Source organism: Oxyura jamaicensis, chromosome 1, assembly GCF_011077185.1.
Source record: "Oxyura jamaicensis isolate SHBP4307 breed ruddy duck chromosome 1, BPBGC_Ojam_1.0, whole genome shotgun sequence".
In the NCBI taxonomy this organism is placed as follows: domain Eukaryota; kingdom Metazoa; phylum Chordata; class Aves; order Anseriformes; family Anatidae; genus Oxyura; species Oxyura jamaicensis.
Window position 1 is genome coordinate 75,248,828 of NC_048893.1, and position 16,296 is coordinate 75,265,123.

A 16,296-nucleotide genomic window follows, 5' to 3' on the forward strand; every position below is an offset into this window, starting at 1 on the left:
TTTTAAAAAAAAAAAAAAAAAAAAAAAAAGAGACTCCTTTGTATAAAAGCTCCCTGACCTACAAGCCTAATTTGAACTTCTCCGGTTATCCCATAGATAGTAGTATTTATCACCTCTTTAAAGTATTTCACAATAGGTGTACAAAAAGCCTCTTGTCTGTAAATTTTAAAAATACAACTTGGGTAGCAAATAAGTAATCCTACAACACACCAAGACTAATCTACAACTTAAAAAAGATTCTCAATGGCACTCCAATACTTTTTTCCCCCTCTTTATATTGTTCCTTATGTTTAAGACCAAAAGATGTGAAAATGAAAAACTTACTATGATATAGAAACTGAAGGAAATTGATTACTATGATTTATCAAATAGAAACTAAGGTAGACTGGAACAGCAAAAATCAGTACATTAATGCCAAAGAGAAATATGCCAAAGAGAAATGGTACACTTACTCCTACAGACAAAACATCCAGGTGAGAGAATAGTACTGTGAGTGCTTTCCAGCCAACCTAATGAAATGAGGTCAGAAAGCACCTATCTCATTTCTCAAGCCCAACCTGCTGAATGAGAAGAAAAGCAGGTATAAACATTGATATTGAGGAAGTTCTTCAATTATTACATTAAGAATATGTAATATTCTTAATTCAATTATTGCAGCATTAAGAAGATCAAGGATTAGAACCACATCCAGCCTTCATGCACTTATAGGATGCATTATTTACAGCCAGTATTTCAGCTGGCTGATTGAACACAACCATTCATTTGCATGGCTTGTCTCCTATCAGGTTAGTCAGGCGAAGTGACTCACTCTGAAAGCACATGATCATCAGAAGACTGCAGGACCACATGGCAGAAATTGTGCAGAAAAGTAGGATCACTGCTTTTAGTGACAACTCACTGTTGGAGTGCTTAATACCAAGACACACTTCTAGATCAGGAAAAAAACAGTGTTTCTCTTTCTTACGTTCCCACAACTTCTGAATTTTCTTATACTCCAAATTCCATGAAAACCCCCTACAACATTGCTAGAAGACTGGAGAACACTTTTTTTTCTTTTGTAAGAAAAAAAGAGAAGTTGCTTTAACTAGAAAACAGAATTAAGTGTCTCTGTAATTCCTGTTTCTCTGATATGGGTGAATGTATTTCTAATTTAGAAAGGAATGTATAGAATTATGCTTCCATCTAGGAATTCTAAAATGGATCAAGATGTTTTAATAGTCATACCCCTACAAATCAATTATACAAATCATACTTCAGAAGTTTGGCACTTGGAATCCTGCCTTAAGTTTCAAAGAGCTAACTCTCTCAGCCTTATGATCATAAACAACCTCACATTCCAGACATCCCCAACACGAAGCCTTGAGACATTCCTAACACATTCCTAATCTCAAACAAATAATCCTTGGAATGGGTTAAACACTCAGATATCTGAAGATTAGCATCATCTAAGTCTCATGAATGACATCACAAGAATCAAATATTTTATATAAACCAGTACATAACCTAACTAATTCAACCTTGTAAATCTAAACAATGTCCCACATGAGAAAAGAGTAACTACTTGGATTTTCACAATGAAAAATGCCAAGCCCCCATTGTTCTACACTTTGTCTATCAGTCACGCACTGCAAATTATCTATGATTGGTATCAGGAATGAACAAGCAAGAACCACTTGGACAAACCACAGCATAATTTAAACTTTTCTAGACATTGCACATGGTCTTTGAGGAAAAGACTATGTTTATTTTCCATAAACTGGTTCAACCAAACCTGCTGAAAAATACTACCAGCATTAACTACACATCTATGATGGTAACACAACCTTTTAACTCCTCATTTAAATTGTAGGTGGAGGCAGTAACACAAGCTACAAAATAGCATCATTAAAAAAAAATCTGTAATACCACCAACATGGCAGTAATAATTTGGCTTACAGTGAAAGAAAATCATCATGTGACAACTAAAATGAACTGACAAAATATGCTGCATTTGAAGATTTTAAAAATGTTGTTATATATACATATTAAAAATTAAACCTAAAATTAAACTATTATTAAGATAACCAAAAAAAAAAAAAAAAAGGATTCATCCTCATCTTATTTCCTTAGCACTATAGTATACTTCCTTAATTGCCCAGACATAATAAAATGTTAACTACCAGAATTATTTTGTCTCTGGAAAATTAGTGTGCAAGGCCTATGTCTGTCACTCTAGTTTTTAGTTATTATCTCCATCGGTCATTCTTCCTATAATGGTGAAGTCCTTATAACTGTGCATAAGGTTCTTGTGATAACAAAATGAGTGGCACATTAAGTATGATATAGGAATGTTTTAATTGTTCCTATTATAGTAACAATTGCAACGTCTGCCATTTTGACAATCTGGTAGGTAATAAAGAAACTACTTATCTCTTATCTGCTGCTTTGTCATTTAGGCACAATAAATACAGAGGACATTTTCAAATGACAGCTGAGAAGACTACTACCCAAAGCTGGAGATTACTTGAGGTTATTACTCAGCTGTAACAAGTCAAGGTTTTTTAAAACAAGGGTGTCTATTTTATAACTAGTATCACAAACTGACCTACAGGTATGTTCTAAAGTTTTAAACAAGCCTAACTAATTGGAACCTTAAAATAAGCAAGAGTATTATTGCATCTAACAATCATTGAAAGAAAAATACAGAGATTCAAACAAAAATATTAATCTCTCAACAAACATAGCTGTTCACAGACAGGATTGCCGCTTTCTTGTGGACTGCCATGCAGATAATCTACCTCACTGTAGAACTGCAGAAATAAGATGACATTATTTGGCAGGAATACTGTCTCTGCATTTCCTATTCCTTGTTTACATTCCTCACGCTCATTACATACACAGAACCTCTGCATACATTATTTATATACACTCACAAACATTTTTTTTTTAGATTTTAAAGAAAAGCTAGCAGAAGAACCATCTCTAAATTTCTACATCCAATGAGTCCTTCCTACAGTTACTTTTGGAGCAAGTTCAGGACCTCGAGACCACACTAATAGAGGCAAAAGCTCAGAACTTACAAAAACCACTAAAAATATTTCTGCAAATAAAAAACAGTAAAATGACTTGGGTTGGAAGAGACCTTAAAGACCATCTTGTTACAACCCCACCACCACCACCACCACGGGTAAGGATGCCACCCACTTAATAAGGCTGCCGAAAGCCCCATCCAACTTGTCTTTGAACACCTCTAGGGAAGCGGCTTCCAAAGCTTCTCAGGGCAACCTGTTTTCAGTGTCTCACCACACTCTGAGTGGAACATTTCCTCCTAACATGTAGTCTAAATCTCCTCTCTTTTCGTTTAAAACCATTCCTCCTTGTCCTATATCACTATCTGCCTGTGTAAGAAGTCACTCTCCATCATACTTTTAAGTCCCTCTTAATGTACTGGAAGGCTGCAGTGAGGTCTCCCCATAGCCTTCTTTTCCCCAAGCTGAACATCCCCAGCCCTCTCAGACTTTTTTCACAGGAGAGGTACTTCAGCTCCCTGATCATCTTCACAGCCCTCCTGTGGACCCACTCTAGTATGTCCACATCTTTATGGTGCTGGGGGCCCCAGAGCTGGATGCAGCACTCCGAGTAGGGCCTCACAAGGGCAGAGTAGAGGGGACCTTGAGGGGACCCACTCCCTCGCCTGCTGGCAAACCTCTGTTGATACAGCCCAGGATACAGTTGGCCCTCTGGGCTACAAGTGCACACTATAAGATCAAAGACAAATTCTACACTCTGACAATGATCAGCCTTTGTTCAGTTACGTTGAATTTACTCAAAACTCTCTAAATGAAAAATAAAACACAATCCCAAAGAAAATTATTTCATTAATTTAAGGGTATACCTACTTCAAAAGAGTATTCAAAAACCATTCACACTAACTATAAAAATATTTGGAATTACTCACTCCTTTGAAATGCTGGCAGAAAAGTAGAGGAGAGTAATACTGAAAAACATCATATACTAATAGACATACCACTAAACTATGAAAAACTAAAGATCCATTCAGGTACCATGTAGCTTTTACTACTCCTTCCTCTGTTGAGAAAACCTTCTGACATCTGCCTTACCCATTATTATATCAACACACGTAAGTCAATGTGGAGATTCTTCTGGAAACAGCTAGAGGTCTAACTGAAAATTCTGCCTTGCCTGCTTGTTCTGAACAATAGACATATTACACACTAACAGAAACATTCTGACATTTTCTACTGCATTCTTTCAAGTATGCCACATTTACATCCCAGAAAGCCGCAGTATGAAATGTAATTTGCACATTCACCATATGTTTGTATTTCTGTAAAGAAACGTATTCAGTTTCAGAACCAAAATGTTTTCAAGCTTTTCTCCACGCACAAAACTAGCATTCTGGAGAACTTCACACTCCAACAGCAAGTCTGGAATAATACACAAAGCACTCAGGAGATCCTTGGGAATTTTATTAAACACCTTTTCTCCTTCCATGTTTCTGCCTACTGGGGCCAAAGAAGCAATACTGGAGCAGCTCCCTGAATTAGGAGGTTAAAAATTGAATTATTTAAGCACATTGAATATGTTAGTCTATAAAACAGTTGTATGCAAAAAGGGTCTCTATTCAACGAGTTCCTCTTACTTGCTAAGAAACCTTCCTTCTCTACATTTAACTTCGATGAGAAAGTAATGAAGTCTTGTGGACCCAGGTTTCCTTCCACATTTTTATATTTACAGTAAATCTTCAGCGCCCTTTTCCACTGACAGCACCATAGGATTTCTTCCATTGTATATGTGCCTTTTTTTCTAAGAATTTGTGCCCTTACCTCTCTACTTTTACTTTGCAGGTTTATCTTGATCATCATCTTTTCATATCTTTAAAAAAGTTTAAACAATTATGTCATTGGATTATGTACAATTCCCAGATGTTTACGTAGTTTTTTTCCCTTCATCCAACAATCACCCTTTACTTCCGCATTTGATTTTCAAGCATTCTCAAATCTCTGCAACTATTCACCACCATCAGATGCTGTTGTTGTATCTTACACAAAAAAGCCTTGTTTAAAAAATAAAAAGAATAAACATAAAAAAGAATATCCTTCCATATTCTTTAGTGTCTGTACACAAGTTACTTGACAAGCTTAAATGAAGTCTGAACACTTTCAAAAAGGAAAATCATTTTAGCCTACTTATGGTTGTTGGTTGCATTCTTGTTGACAGGAATGCAATGTAAACATGTAGTAATGTTTTCCTTAATATGTATTTAAAAAAAAAAAAAAAAAAAAAAACACAACTCTCAGCTCTCCTTCAGGCCAAGTATTAGCAAACAACAGAACCAGCAAGTGAGCTCTAGAAGGGGGGAGATGAACAGAAATCTCCTGCAGTGATTTCTCAATAGTAGCAGATTTACACAGCACATTCTTTATTTCAATCTAAGACAGGATTAATGTATGTAATCTAAACTGTACTACAAAACTCATTATCCATTGTACATATAGATTCATAACAGTTGGAAAAGACCTCCAAGCATCCTCCTACCACTGATATCACCCACTAAACCCTGTCCAACCTTGATATATAACACCTCATCTACTGCCTTTTTCCTCTCTTCTTGTTCAGCAACACAACAACTTATGAAAAGAAAATGTACTTCCAGGAATATGAGGCATGACCTGCTCAGTCCCTGACCAATAAGACAAATCAAGACTGCTACCAGAGCACTGCTGGCCTGTGTTAAAGGTAACAAGGCAACAGAAATGCAGACAGTTCTTAAGAGAGGTATTAACTCTAAAATTAGACTTTGATTTAGGCCTCTCTTATCCAAAATTTTTGTATAACCACCACCTCGAGGCATAAAATGCATGTAACAGACATATGCTTTCTCTTTCCTGTTATCTCTAAAAAATTTAGACCACTGTTTTGAATAATTCATCAAGAAATGAATTCAAGACTCGTTTTCCCTTAGCTTCAAAGGCTTACATTTCTGGATCACTTTCTAGCCTAGTTTAATGTATATATTAGCGTCTGTACACAACTCAGTTACTCCATTATTCTCATAAGTTTTTCCATCGTAACATCCTCCTAAACACTATATCAAAGAAGCAACAATAAATTCAAACTTTTCAAGGTAGCATAAAAGATGTGAAATTTCTACACCTTTAAACACCTTAGATCAGGCCATGATACACCAATAATAAATCTGGAAATTCCATAACATTATTTGCATATGGAAATTAAAATTCAATTTAAAAGACTGTTTGAGAACAGACAAATTTAATAAATGAACTCTTAAGTCTAATTTTCCAGGACATGTAATGTGGCAAGGAACAAGGACACAAAAATAAGCTGTTTCACATACTAACTGTAATTGAACTGTTTGAAAGATTTAAAATGTATACAGATAGTTTAAACCAAAGTTTTAAGTATGACTGTAGATAATTTCCAAAGGTATGTGATATGCATACTGCAACAGTGCAGTAACAGCAAGGCAAGTTTGATTCTGGGAAAAAAAAAAAAAAAAAAAAAAAAAAAAAACGAGGTCAGCTTTCTACCCTTTTACTGTGTCAGCTTTAAAAACTTCACTATTTGGCAAGCTCTGCTGACTTTGATACTACACAGAGAGAAGTTATGCCTCTGCTTCTTCCAAAGTATTTTGTTTCCAGAGAAAAAGAAGTGGGAGGAATCATCTTCATTTCTTGTCAGAAGAAGCCAGTACTCTATAAAGCTTTTATGCAAACTGTACCATCAGCTCTTCCATTTTCTCTGCAGCTGTACACATTTTGATCCCTAAAACTGCACGTAAAAAAAAAAATAGAACATTGGGGCTTTTTTCACATTAAGTTTTGAAGTGATTTTAGAAATTCAAATAATTACCTTGTAAGGCCTGCAAGCTAAATGCATTTTACAACACAGGAATTATGAACCAACAAATTCTGGACTACATACCATCCTCTTTAAGCAGCTTGTCCTCTTAGTAAATTTTGTCTATTTGTCATTCACTCAGTCTATTTATCTCTAAAATTTACAATAAACATATTCATTGATTTCCTGAAATGAACAGAAGTACAGCCATTGTTGAAGAAAGTGCAAGCTCATGCAAAAGAAAAAAAAATCATACCTGACATGATTCCAACTATATAAATCAGAACCCGAACCCGTTCTCTTTCCCTAACTTACTTATTTTCCAAACACTTAGCTGAAAGCTACTAAGAACATGAGTATTCAGCTTTTCAGATATTATAATCTTAGTAATACTATTTTATACTAAAACAATGTTTTGTAATTTTAAAGAAAGACTTTAACAACATTAACAAGTAATACATTGAGGCATTTGATGGTTAAACAGATTTAAATTTGAAGCATTAACCTAATGAATATCCTACAGCATTTCTAAGAACTTCACTGAGCTGCCATAATTTCTGTCAGCACATGTAGTACCAAATGACTAGTAAAATACCTGAATTGAAACTATTCCAGTCTAGCAGTTTGTATGATCTTGTGTTACCCATAATTCCGACAAAGGCTGAGTTCAAAACAGCAAATTAGTAGATCAGTTATAGGAGCAGAATAATGAAAAAAACTACCAACAAGAACACAATTGACAACACCACTCCACAGGAACTGGAAAGACACAGACAGCAGAGTTAATAAGAGGCTGAAATAGGGAAAAAAGGAGCATGCTATAGTAATCTAGCACTAGGCATGATCAAAGTGTACAGCATAAAGCAATTATCGTGTAATCATTATGTTCTCAAACAACCTCTTTATTGTTCTTTCCTCTTCTATATTTTCCTGCATATTCACTTGCCAGCTTATGCGTTTTCCTGCATATTCACTTGCCAGCTTATGCTTATGCTCTTTTAATACTTTACAAACCTGATTCAAATGTTTAGTATGACCATAGCTGCATAAGATTTTTTTTCTTACTTCTTCACCTTTCCCTCCATCGTCATGTCCCTTCATTCTCCTTTTTTAGTTTTCATTGTTTTGAAATACAGTGAGTCTGAAGTATCATGCACCTTACATTCACTTGTCAGGAGCAATCTGTTAATGCCACAAAAAACTGCAAAATGTCACTTAATTGTGCAAATATGCATCTCTACTTCTATTATTTCTCATCCTGTTTTCACTCAGTAGGCAAAACATAGAAGTACATAATGGAAGATATCGTTTTGGAAAACTCCTGAGTGTAAACATTTTTTTTCCGTTTTGTCTTAAATTTATCACATAGTAAGTTTTATATAAGTGATCTGTATCACGTGTCAAAAATACAGAAGTCTTTGACAACTTCATGGCAAAAAAGGACACATAAATTACATGTTGACATTTATCTTAATCTCTCCATTTTTATAAATAACACCTCAAAAACAGGAAAAAAGAACAGTAGTATGTACTCAGATGCTTTAAAAAAAAAGTAGTTTTCTTGAATACAAATTAAGTCTGTGATTTTATTTCATATTGTCAGTTTACTGCAGTAACAATCTACCTGCTTCAAGAATTACTTCTTAGAGAAAAGAAAAGGAAAAAGATTTTTTTTAAAGAAACAAAGATGCATTTGCACAAACTGTTTTATTTCTCCTGGCCAGTGTATGCAAAACCACTATAGGTGTTATTTTTGTCTCTCATCTGTCTGGATTTTAAATGCACTTGTTAACTCCAGCTTTTTAAATAGTATCTCTGCTTGTCTCAGTGAATATAACAGAGTCAGCAGCCACTTAATTCTGATTTCAGAACTAAGACGTGCAAAATACACTTTCTATTATTGGAGTTCCCTTATAAATATTAAATAAAAATATTAAAGGACTGATATGTATATGTTTCTAAGTAAGAACAGAAACAATACTGTAAAGGTTTTTATCAACTGAGGTTAAAAAAACACATATTGAGCTAAATCATTGCAATTAGTCCTTAAGAATTGCAAGGAGCTGAAAGTTAGAAAACATTTCAAGCATTTAATCTGATTTTTGTTTGAGTAGACAACTGTTTTAATATTTGGAAGTAGACAAAAAATAATTAAACCCTCAAAAATTCTGAGACAGTTCTTGGTAAAGTTACTGGATTCTAAGTACTTTATAATTTCCTTAACTTGCTGAGAGATTTCTCATTGAAGACATACCCTCTGAATAGCTATTACTGTTCACACTTAAATTACTGCTTTTAATATACATTGTTAGAAGAGATCTGCATCTATTATAATACTGGTATTCTATAAAGTTCAAAGATTGTAAGTATTGCAACTGGACTTGGGCAAGATTTGTGTCAACATACCAGGATTGTGAATACGATCCAAGAGCTTCACAGAACGTGCACTGACAACACCACCAACATGGACAAGGAAGCCTGGTGGAAAGGCCGTCAAGGTAAAAAATGGAAATTCCTGTTATGAGTAAAAAAAATAAAACATATCAAATGACTCCTTACCAGCCACTGCTGGATGCCAATAAACATGCAGTGAACTGGTAATTCCCCTGAAATACAAGCAAAGCAGTTACATTGGGCCAAACATACCTTCAGGCTTACTAAGCACTGTGTAACCATTCATCTTCATATACCAATAGTACAATAAAAGTAGAGAGATTCTAAAAATGTAAAAATACTTTTCCCCCATAGATCCACATCCCAAAATAGTATTAATTAATGATCAAAACTTTATATATAAACTTTTATATTTGTGTTATTGGTCAACTTTTGGGAGGCAGCAGAGCACCATAATTTTACTCTTATTAGCTAATAAAAAATAAGGGAATATTTTCCTCCAAATTCTAGGGTTTATTGTTACATCTGAATGAAGTTTGATCCTGAAGCACAATGTAAAGCTAATTGTACTTTTGCAAGAATGATGAATGTCTCATAAATATAGCATAGAATAAAGCATAAGTCTTTGAAGTACAACTAAGTTCTTAAAATAAAAAAAATAAAATAAAAAAAAATAAATTCCACTTTTGTTTACATAGATGGGTTTTACCAATTCATAAATAAAATGAGGAATTAAGTTTTCGCAATTGTTTGAGAACATTTATACAAGAGGCCAGGTAAGAAGTTTTTCATGACATACATGACAGAAAATAAATCTTTCATACTCAGGGGAGATAAATCCCCGCATTGGAATATTTTCTAAAGAGATACTCTATAGAATATCTATTATACATATTATAATATACTTATGGGGGAAAGGTGAAAGATTAACATTCAGCAATTCTAAATGCAGAGGCAAGAAATAAAAATTGTGCAACTATGGTTTGTGTAGTCATGCTGAATGGTTAAATGCAAAAAATAAACAGCGTCATTGTATTTGAGTAAAAGTACAGTATAGATTCCCTTCTCACTTGCACTTGCAACAGTACAGTGCAACTGAGCTTCTACCTAAATAATGTACATGCTGCAGATCAAATGAAAATCGCGGTTCTTCCAGCAATACATGGCATGAAAAATCCTCTTAAGCTAAAGCCAAATGTAGATTTTAAAATGAACACTTCAGGATTATTAAACTCTTACAACTCTAAAAGATCCTACAAACTCCTATTTTTCTGGATTTTCAATTATTTTACAGAATTTCAAAACTGAGGAAAACTTTGTAATCAATAGTAACAGTAGTATCAACACACATAATCAAATAAAAAAATACTGCATACGCATTTTATGAAGCAATTAAAAAGTAGGAATATTTCACCACAGGACTCTGCAAAGCTGCTTGGCCAATTTGTCTTCAGGATCGTCAATGGATCTCTAAAGAGGACTAGACAAAAGATTCCACCAGATGGTTGCACCAAAGCACAAAGCACTTTGCAGGTCACCAGAAAAACCCTGACTACAGCACCATCTAGACTCCTTTTCTGTACTGTTTTCAGGCCAAGAAAAGGAAAAATCCCAGTACAGCAAAAATTTTGTCAGAACTGTTTAATTTTTGCTTGCTACATCAACTGTTCAGTGATTCACAAGTTTAGTGATACTATTTTTTTGTTTAATTCTATGGCACCTGTTCTGCATAACTTAAATATATTAATTTGTTTTGTCCCTGAATAGAGTTATCCTGCATTTGTAACATTACAAATTAATAGACAGCTTTCCCAGAACTACAGAAATAATTTTTAAAATTTTAATGCATGCCATTTATATGAAGTTCCATTCTATGTTTTGTTCATTTATGTTTTGTACATACATATATTCATACTTACAGCACACTTAAAGTGAACGTTTTCACACCACACTCTAAAATACAAACCAATGCGTTTATAGAGATTCAAAAGTTACTTTAAATTTATGATTTAGTTTCATAAGGCTTTATACTGCAAGTAATTTTAACACATTGAGATTTCCAGTTTGCCTGATTTTCCACTTTACAAACTAGGAATAAAACTTTAAAATAATAATATGGCTTTATCTCGATCAATACAGTCAGGTATATCAATAACTGGAAGTCTATGTTATGATATATGCTAAAATTAGACCTGTATCTGATCGGTTAATTTCAGCCACAAAAAAATCTACATAACTGAATCACTGAACTATTCCAACATATTTTTACTCCATTAATGTGTCTCAATCCTTCTGACACAGAATGCTATCACTTAGTATGACAGCCTTTTTTTTTTTCCTCCCCCAAGCCTAAGGGTTTTGGTTTTATTATTATCATATTACTCAAATACAAGATTCAGCCTCAACTACATGTGGGAATCTGTAATACTTCAAAACTTTAAAGCTATACTCATTGCATGGAAAACAGACTCCCTAAGAAACAGTTGCAGTACTTGCATATTACAGATTTCCTCTATTCCTACACTTTGTAAGGGACTCCCTTTAAAACATGGTGGCACAAACACAGCATCTTCCTGTGTGTGAGAAGACACCCTGACTTCGATTTTCCAATCTACAACTGAAGACAGTCAATCATGTTATCAATTCTAATTGTTAAAGTAGAAGTTGGATGCAATGATCCTTGAAGGTCCCTTCCAACTCAGGACATGATTCTAATTTGCTATGCCACTTCAGTTACTGACTGCATGGAATCTGAAAGATGTCACTGATTTAATCTTTGCAACTACACAGAGATTTTATAGCCAGAGAAAGCTTGGAGAACGTTTGTTAAGGCTACAATAAAAAGTTAATGTAATGTTTAATACAGTATTTTAAAAATGCTTGTGTGTATGCATACATGTATTGCTAGTATTCCAGCTGCATTTTACATACATTACACACAAAATAATGAAAAAGCACATGGAACAAGGCTACGTAGACACAACTTTCGGTATTAGTGCCACAGAAGCAGATATAAGATTTCCTTCCAGCCATTCACTCATTCCCAACACTGTACCACTCCCTCAGATAATGCTAGTAATGCTGATATTTTCATAGAGCTTTTGCGGCTGAGCCACCATATACGGATCTGATCCATATTCAAATACTGTTAATTTCCTGCTTCAATTATTCTTATTCTATGTAAATAAATGTGCCTTCTCATGAAGTCCCCAAATGATCTTATACTTTGTATTTCAACTGAACTGAGGGGATGGCCTAGACAGTAGTAACAAGTCGCTGGAAGGAAAAGTTGCTCAAGTCAGCATTGCAGCCAGCAAAATCACACAGAGAACTGCATTCTAGCAACAGTTATCTAGCAGCACTCTTGACAAATGAAAATCAGTGGATCTCCATTTTGTAAAGGCAGCAGTAAAAGTCTCTCAAGCACTTGCAGAATGCAAATATGGAGGAGTAACAGCATTTGTCCAAGTTGGAGTCAACAGAGATACAAATTACAATCAAGAGCAGCACTTGATCGTTTCCATGAAAACACAGGTAAACTTTTGCCTGCTGACAGAGATACAGCATATACATTTCCAGATAAAAGTACACATATAAAAGTACACAGATTACTGTGCTATAGTTACACCTGCTATCAACAGGCATCCTGTGAATTGTTAAAAATACATTAATATAAAATATAACATGTATATGAGTTTTCCATGGCTGGTAGATCACAAAATCACAGAATCACTGAATAGTCTAGGTTGGAAGAGACCTCCAGGATCACCGAGTCCAACCTCCGAAAACCTTCTGGATTTTCCCAGAAGAAACAGTAAGATTAATCTTCTAGCAAAATCTGTTCTCGTTTGCAGGTAGGGTTATTTAAGTGACAGACTAAAAACACATGGATTAAAAAAACTGATAGGATACCCAGTTAAATGAATTGTTTATAATGTTTAGCATTACCATATACCCAAATAATTATAACTAAGATTCAAAAGAATTTAACTTTATATCTAATACATGTGGAAAGATAACACACACATTGATTTTAGACTTTATTTTACATGCTACCTTAACTAATCCAGACAGGTAACTAGAATACACTCTATTTGCTATATTGAAAGAGACAAAAAAACTCTTAGGAATGCCAAAGACACAAAGCTAAATGTTTCTCTCCATCCTTGTTATTAATTCTAGTTGAATATCCGAAAGAGAGTTAACTGTAGCAAACCCAATTCCAACCTGAAATTTTCAGAAAGACAATAAGAACACATTTTTTTTTATATATCAATTAAGAGTCTGCATGCTTTGCTACATCATGATCATCTTATCATTAAGAAGAGATTCAACATATTTCTATTCGATTTTACAGTATTTTTTCCCACTAGTTAATGTATAGGTCTTATCAAAACAATTCAAAAATCATTCACATTCTAAAGACGTTACCTGTCCTTATTTTATATTTTTAATTACTTTTAAAAAGTTTCCTATAGAAATAACAGATAAGCCATGAGATATCTATAATGTTAGCTGAAAAAGGTAAAATAAAAAAATCTTTTTAAAGCTTTTTTTGTCCTCTAAAACATTAAAAGCAGAGCCATGGATTTGTATTTAAGGAGAAATTATAACTGAAATGTATCAGCATGCAAAATATAAAATTAAACCAAAAATACACCAATCTCATAAATGCTTAAACAAAACAAAACAAAACAAAATCTTGCATAAACAAGATTCCAAAGAAATCTGCAGAAACCTCACAAAGAAGAAAATCAAAAGATTCCAAATTATTACTCACAGATTTTCAAAACAAACAAACAAAAAAAAAAAAAAAAAAGAGGAAAAAGCCTACGGTAAGAGTCACACAATGTTTTGGAACATACCCGCCTTCTACAGAACTTATGAGGCGATCCTCCCTTAGCAATGGACAACACAAAAAATGAGAAGAAAATCATCCACTTAACTCAAAATAATAACTATTCACTTCTGTTTTACAGATGTAGCTGATATTGTTTTCAACAAAGGTACATAAGTTCTAAATAAGTAGCTCAGATAATCAAAAAACTTAAAACAGAATTTTTCTCCTTGGACAGAAGAAGATTTGCATTTATTCCTCCAAGACACCTCACTAATAACACAACAGTTTGATAAGAGCAGTATAAAAATACAAGTTGCATGGATTTTTTTTTAATTAAAAAAATAAAACCACTATTTTTATACTGCTGTATATTCAATAATATACTGACAGCATAGTAACACATGGTATTTTTAGCCCTATAGAAGTTCTTCTAAAGCCTGTAAACAGACGAAGACCTTTTATTGTTTGGGAAATGAATTTAGGTTACCGTTGTATAAAGGCTACATGTATACCATTTCATGCTGTAGAAACAATGCTCAACTATGCACCAACTTTTTTTCCCCAAACCAAAAAAGTGTTCTTAGTTATAAATGGGATTTTCACCTTGTTTAAAACTATTTCAATGTTTGAGTTTGACTTCTATAAAAATTTAACCAAGTATGTGACAGTCAAGTATTAAACTGATACATGCATCAATAATTTACTAAATATCAGTAACATTTGTTGTAACTTTCTTGTAATACCAACAATAATCAGTTGAGTGTAATTGCTAATATACACACATTATTTTTATTTGCCCCACTCTTAATGCTTTAGTAATATATTAGAATTCAGGTGTCATTTTGTTTGGATTAAAAAGGCTATTAAACATTCAACATCTACACTAAGTTTTCAGACATAAGAATTATGCATATTTTTAAACAGAAAGAGGAAAGATTTAACTTACTACAAGCTAAATTTTCAGGTTAGTAGATCAGAAATTTAAGCATAAAATGCCTTACCCTTTGTTCCAAAGCTGACTGAGTCTGCTGTCTTAAAAGAGTTTTAAATGGCCCCCCTTCTTTTCCAGCACTCCCACTGCCCATTCCTGAAGAGTACCAGTACAAATGACATTCAAAAGAAACATTCAAGAAAACATATATTATCATTTGTAATGAAACTTTGATTTAAAATTATATAAAAGTCATTGAAAACAGACAAATTATCCCCTTAAATTTTCAGGGGAAAAAAAACCACTGAGTATCACAGTTAAAGTGTTTGGGTGGAAGGGACAGAGTAAGGGGGTGGTTGGGAATTTCTTTTTTTTTTTTTTTAAGTGACTAGCTGCATCTTTAAGCATTACAGATTTGGATAAAAAAAACTCTTGATCTAAGACCTTTTCCTCGTGTCCTGAATTTAAAAGGCTTCTAAACAGAAATTAGATCTTAGAAGACCTGGGCTTGCAGTTCTTTCATTTGAAAAAGCTTTTTTTTTTTTTTTTTTTTTTTTCCCCCTCAACTGCCACTACTGGCAGTTGTACTGGTAATTTCAGTATCTACCTACCTTCTGTGCTATTCACAGGAAGTTTCTACATAATGTGAGTTTCAATCCTTATACAAAAGGGCTGCACTCACCATGAATTCCATACTGTCAAACAATTCCTCTCTGCTAGATTCCTCTATAGTAAGGCACGTGTACTTGCATCATCAGTTTAAAAAAAAATAATCTGCCTTTCCAATAGTTTCAGAATAACTACGCCACCTTTTCTAACCACTGGGAGGAGACGCTACACAGTATCAGCAGTAGTTATATATTGCATGAGTGGGACTAAAAAGAAAATTGCAAAGGCAATGCAAATCCTTTGAACTGAAATACAAACTCTGAAAAAGACAGTAATTATTTTAACAATTATACAATGGAATATGCACTCATCTGATTCACTTAGATAAGCTAAGGAATAGTGCTCACCACTTAAAACTGCCACACTTATTTGATTACTACACTTTCACACACATAACCTGCAGATTATTTATAAATGAAAACAACAAGTAAATTCTAGTTTTGCATAAAAGGATAATACTCTATTTCTTTTTTTCATATATTTCACTCCAGGAGTTTGTCTGAAGAACTGTGAAATTTATCAGATATGCAAACATCTTTGCTACCAAATCAAGGAACTGTACAGTTCCTGTAATCAAGGAACTGTACTCTTAATTGAGCAT

At 33.8% G+C, this 16,296-nt stretch overlaps 1 protein-coding gene and 1 long non-coding RNA gene across 24 annotated transcripts in view; both read right to left on the reverse strand.

Annotated features, from left to right (window-relative positions):
* Positions 1–16,296, reverse strand: part of C2CD5 (C2 calcium dependent domain containing 5) — a 65,886-nt gene that overhangs the window by 32,250 nt on the left and 17,340 nt on the right. For 10 of the 23 annotated variants that reach the window (XM_035311397.1, XM_035311389.1, XM_035311360.1 and 7 more), the window contains 4 exons: positions 15,097–15,182; positions 14,121–14,153; positions 9,268–9,376; positions 7,457–7,522 (listed from right to left, as the gene is read on the reverse strand). In XM_035311397.1, the coding sequence (XP_035167288.1) occupies positions 7,457–7,522; positions 9,268–9,376; positions 14,121–14,153; positions 15,097–15,182 (294 nt within the window). The remainder of the gene's footprint in view (positions 1–7,456; positions 7,523–9,267; positions 9,377–14,120; positions 14,154–15,096; positions 15,183–16,296) is intronic. The other 13 variants (XM_035311472.1, XM_035311466.1, XM_035311451.1 and 10 more) reach the window with 3 other exon arrangements.
* Positions 11,203–14,114, reverse strand: LOC118157223. Its single transcript, XR_004746586.1, has 2 exons — positions 13,045–14,114; positions 11,203–12,960 (listed from the first exon to the last, which is right to left on the reverse strand). It is a non-coding gene; the product is annotated as an uncharacterized LOC118157223 (long non-coding RNA).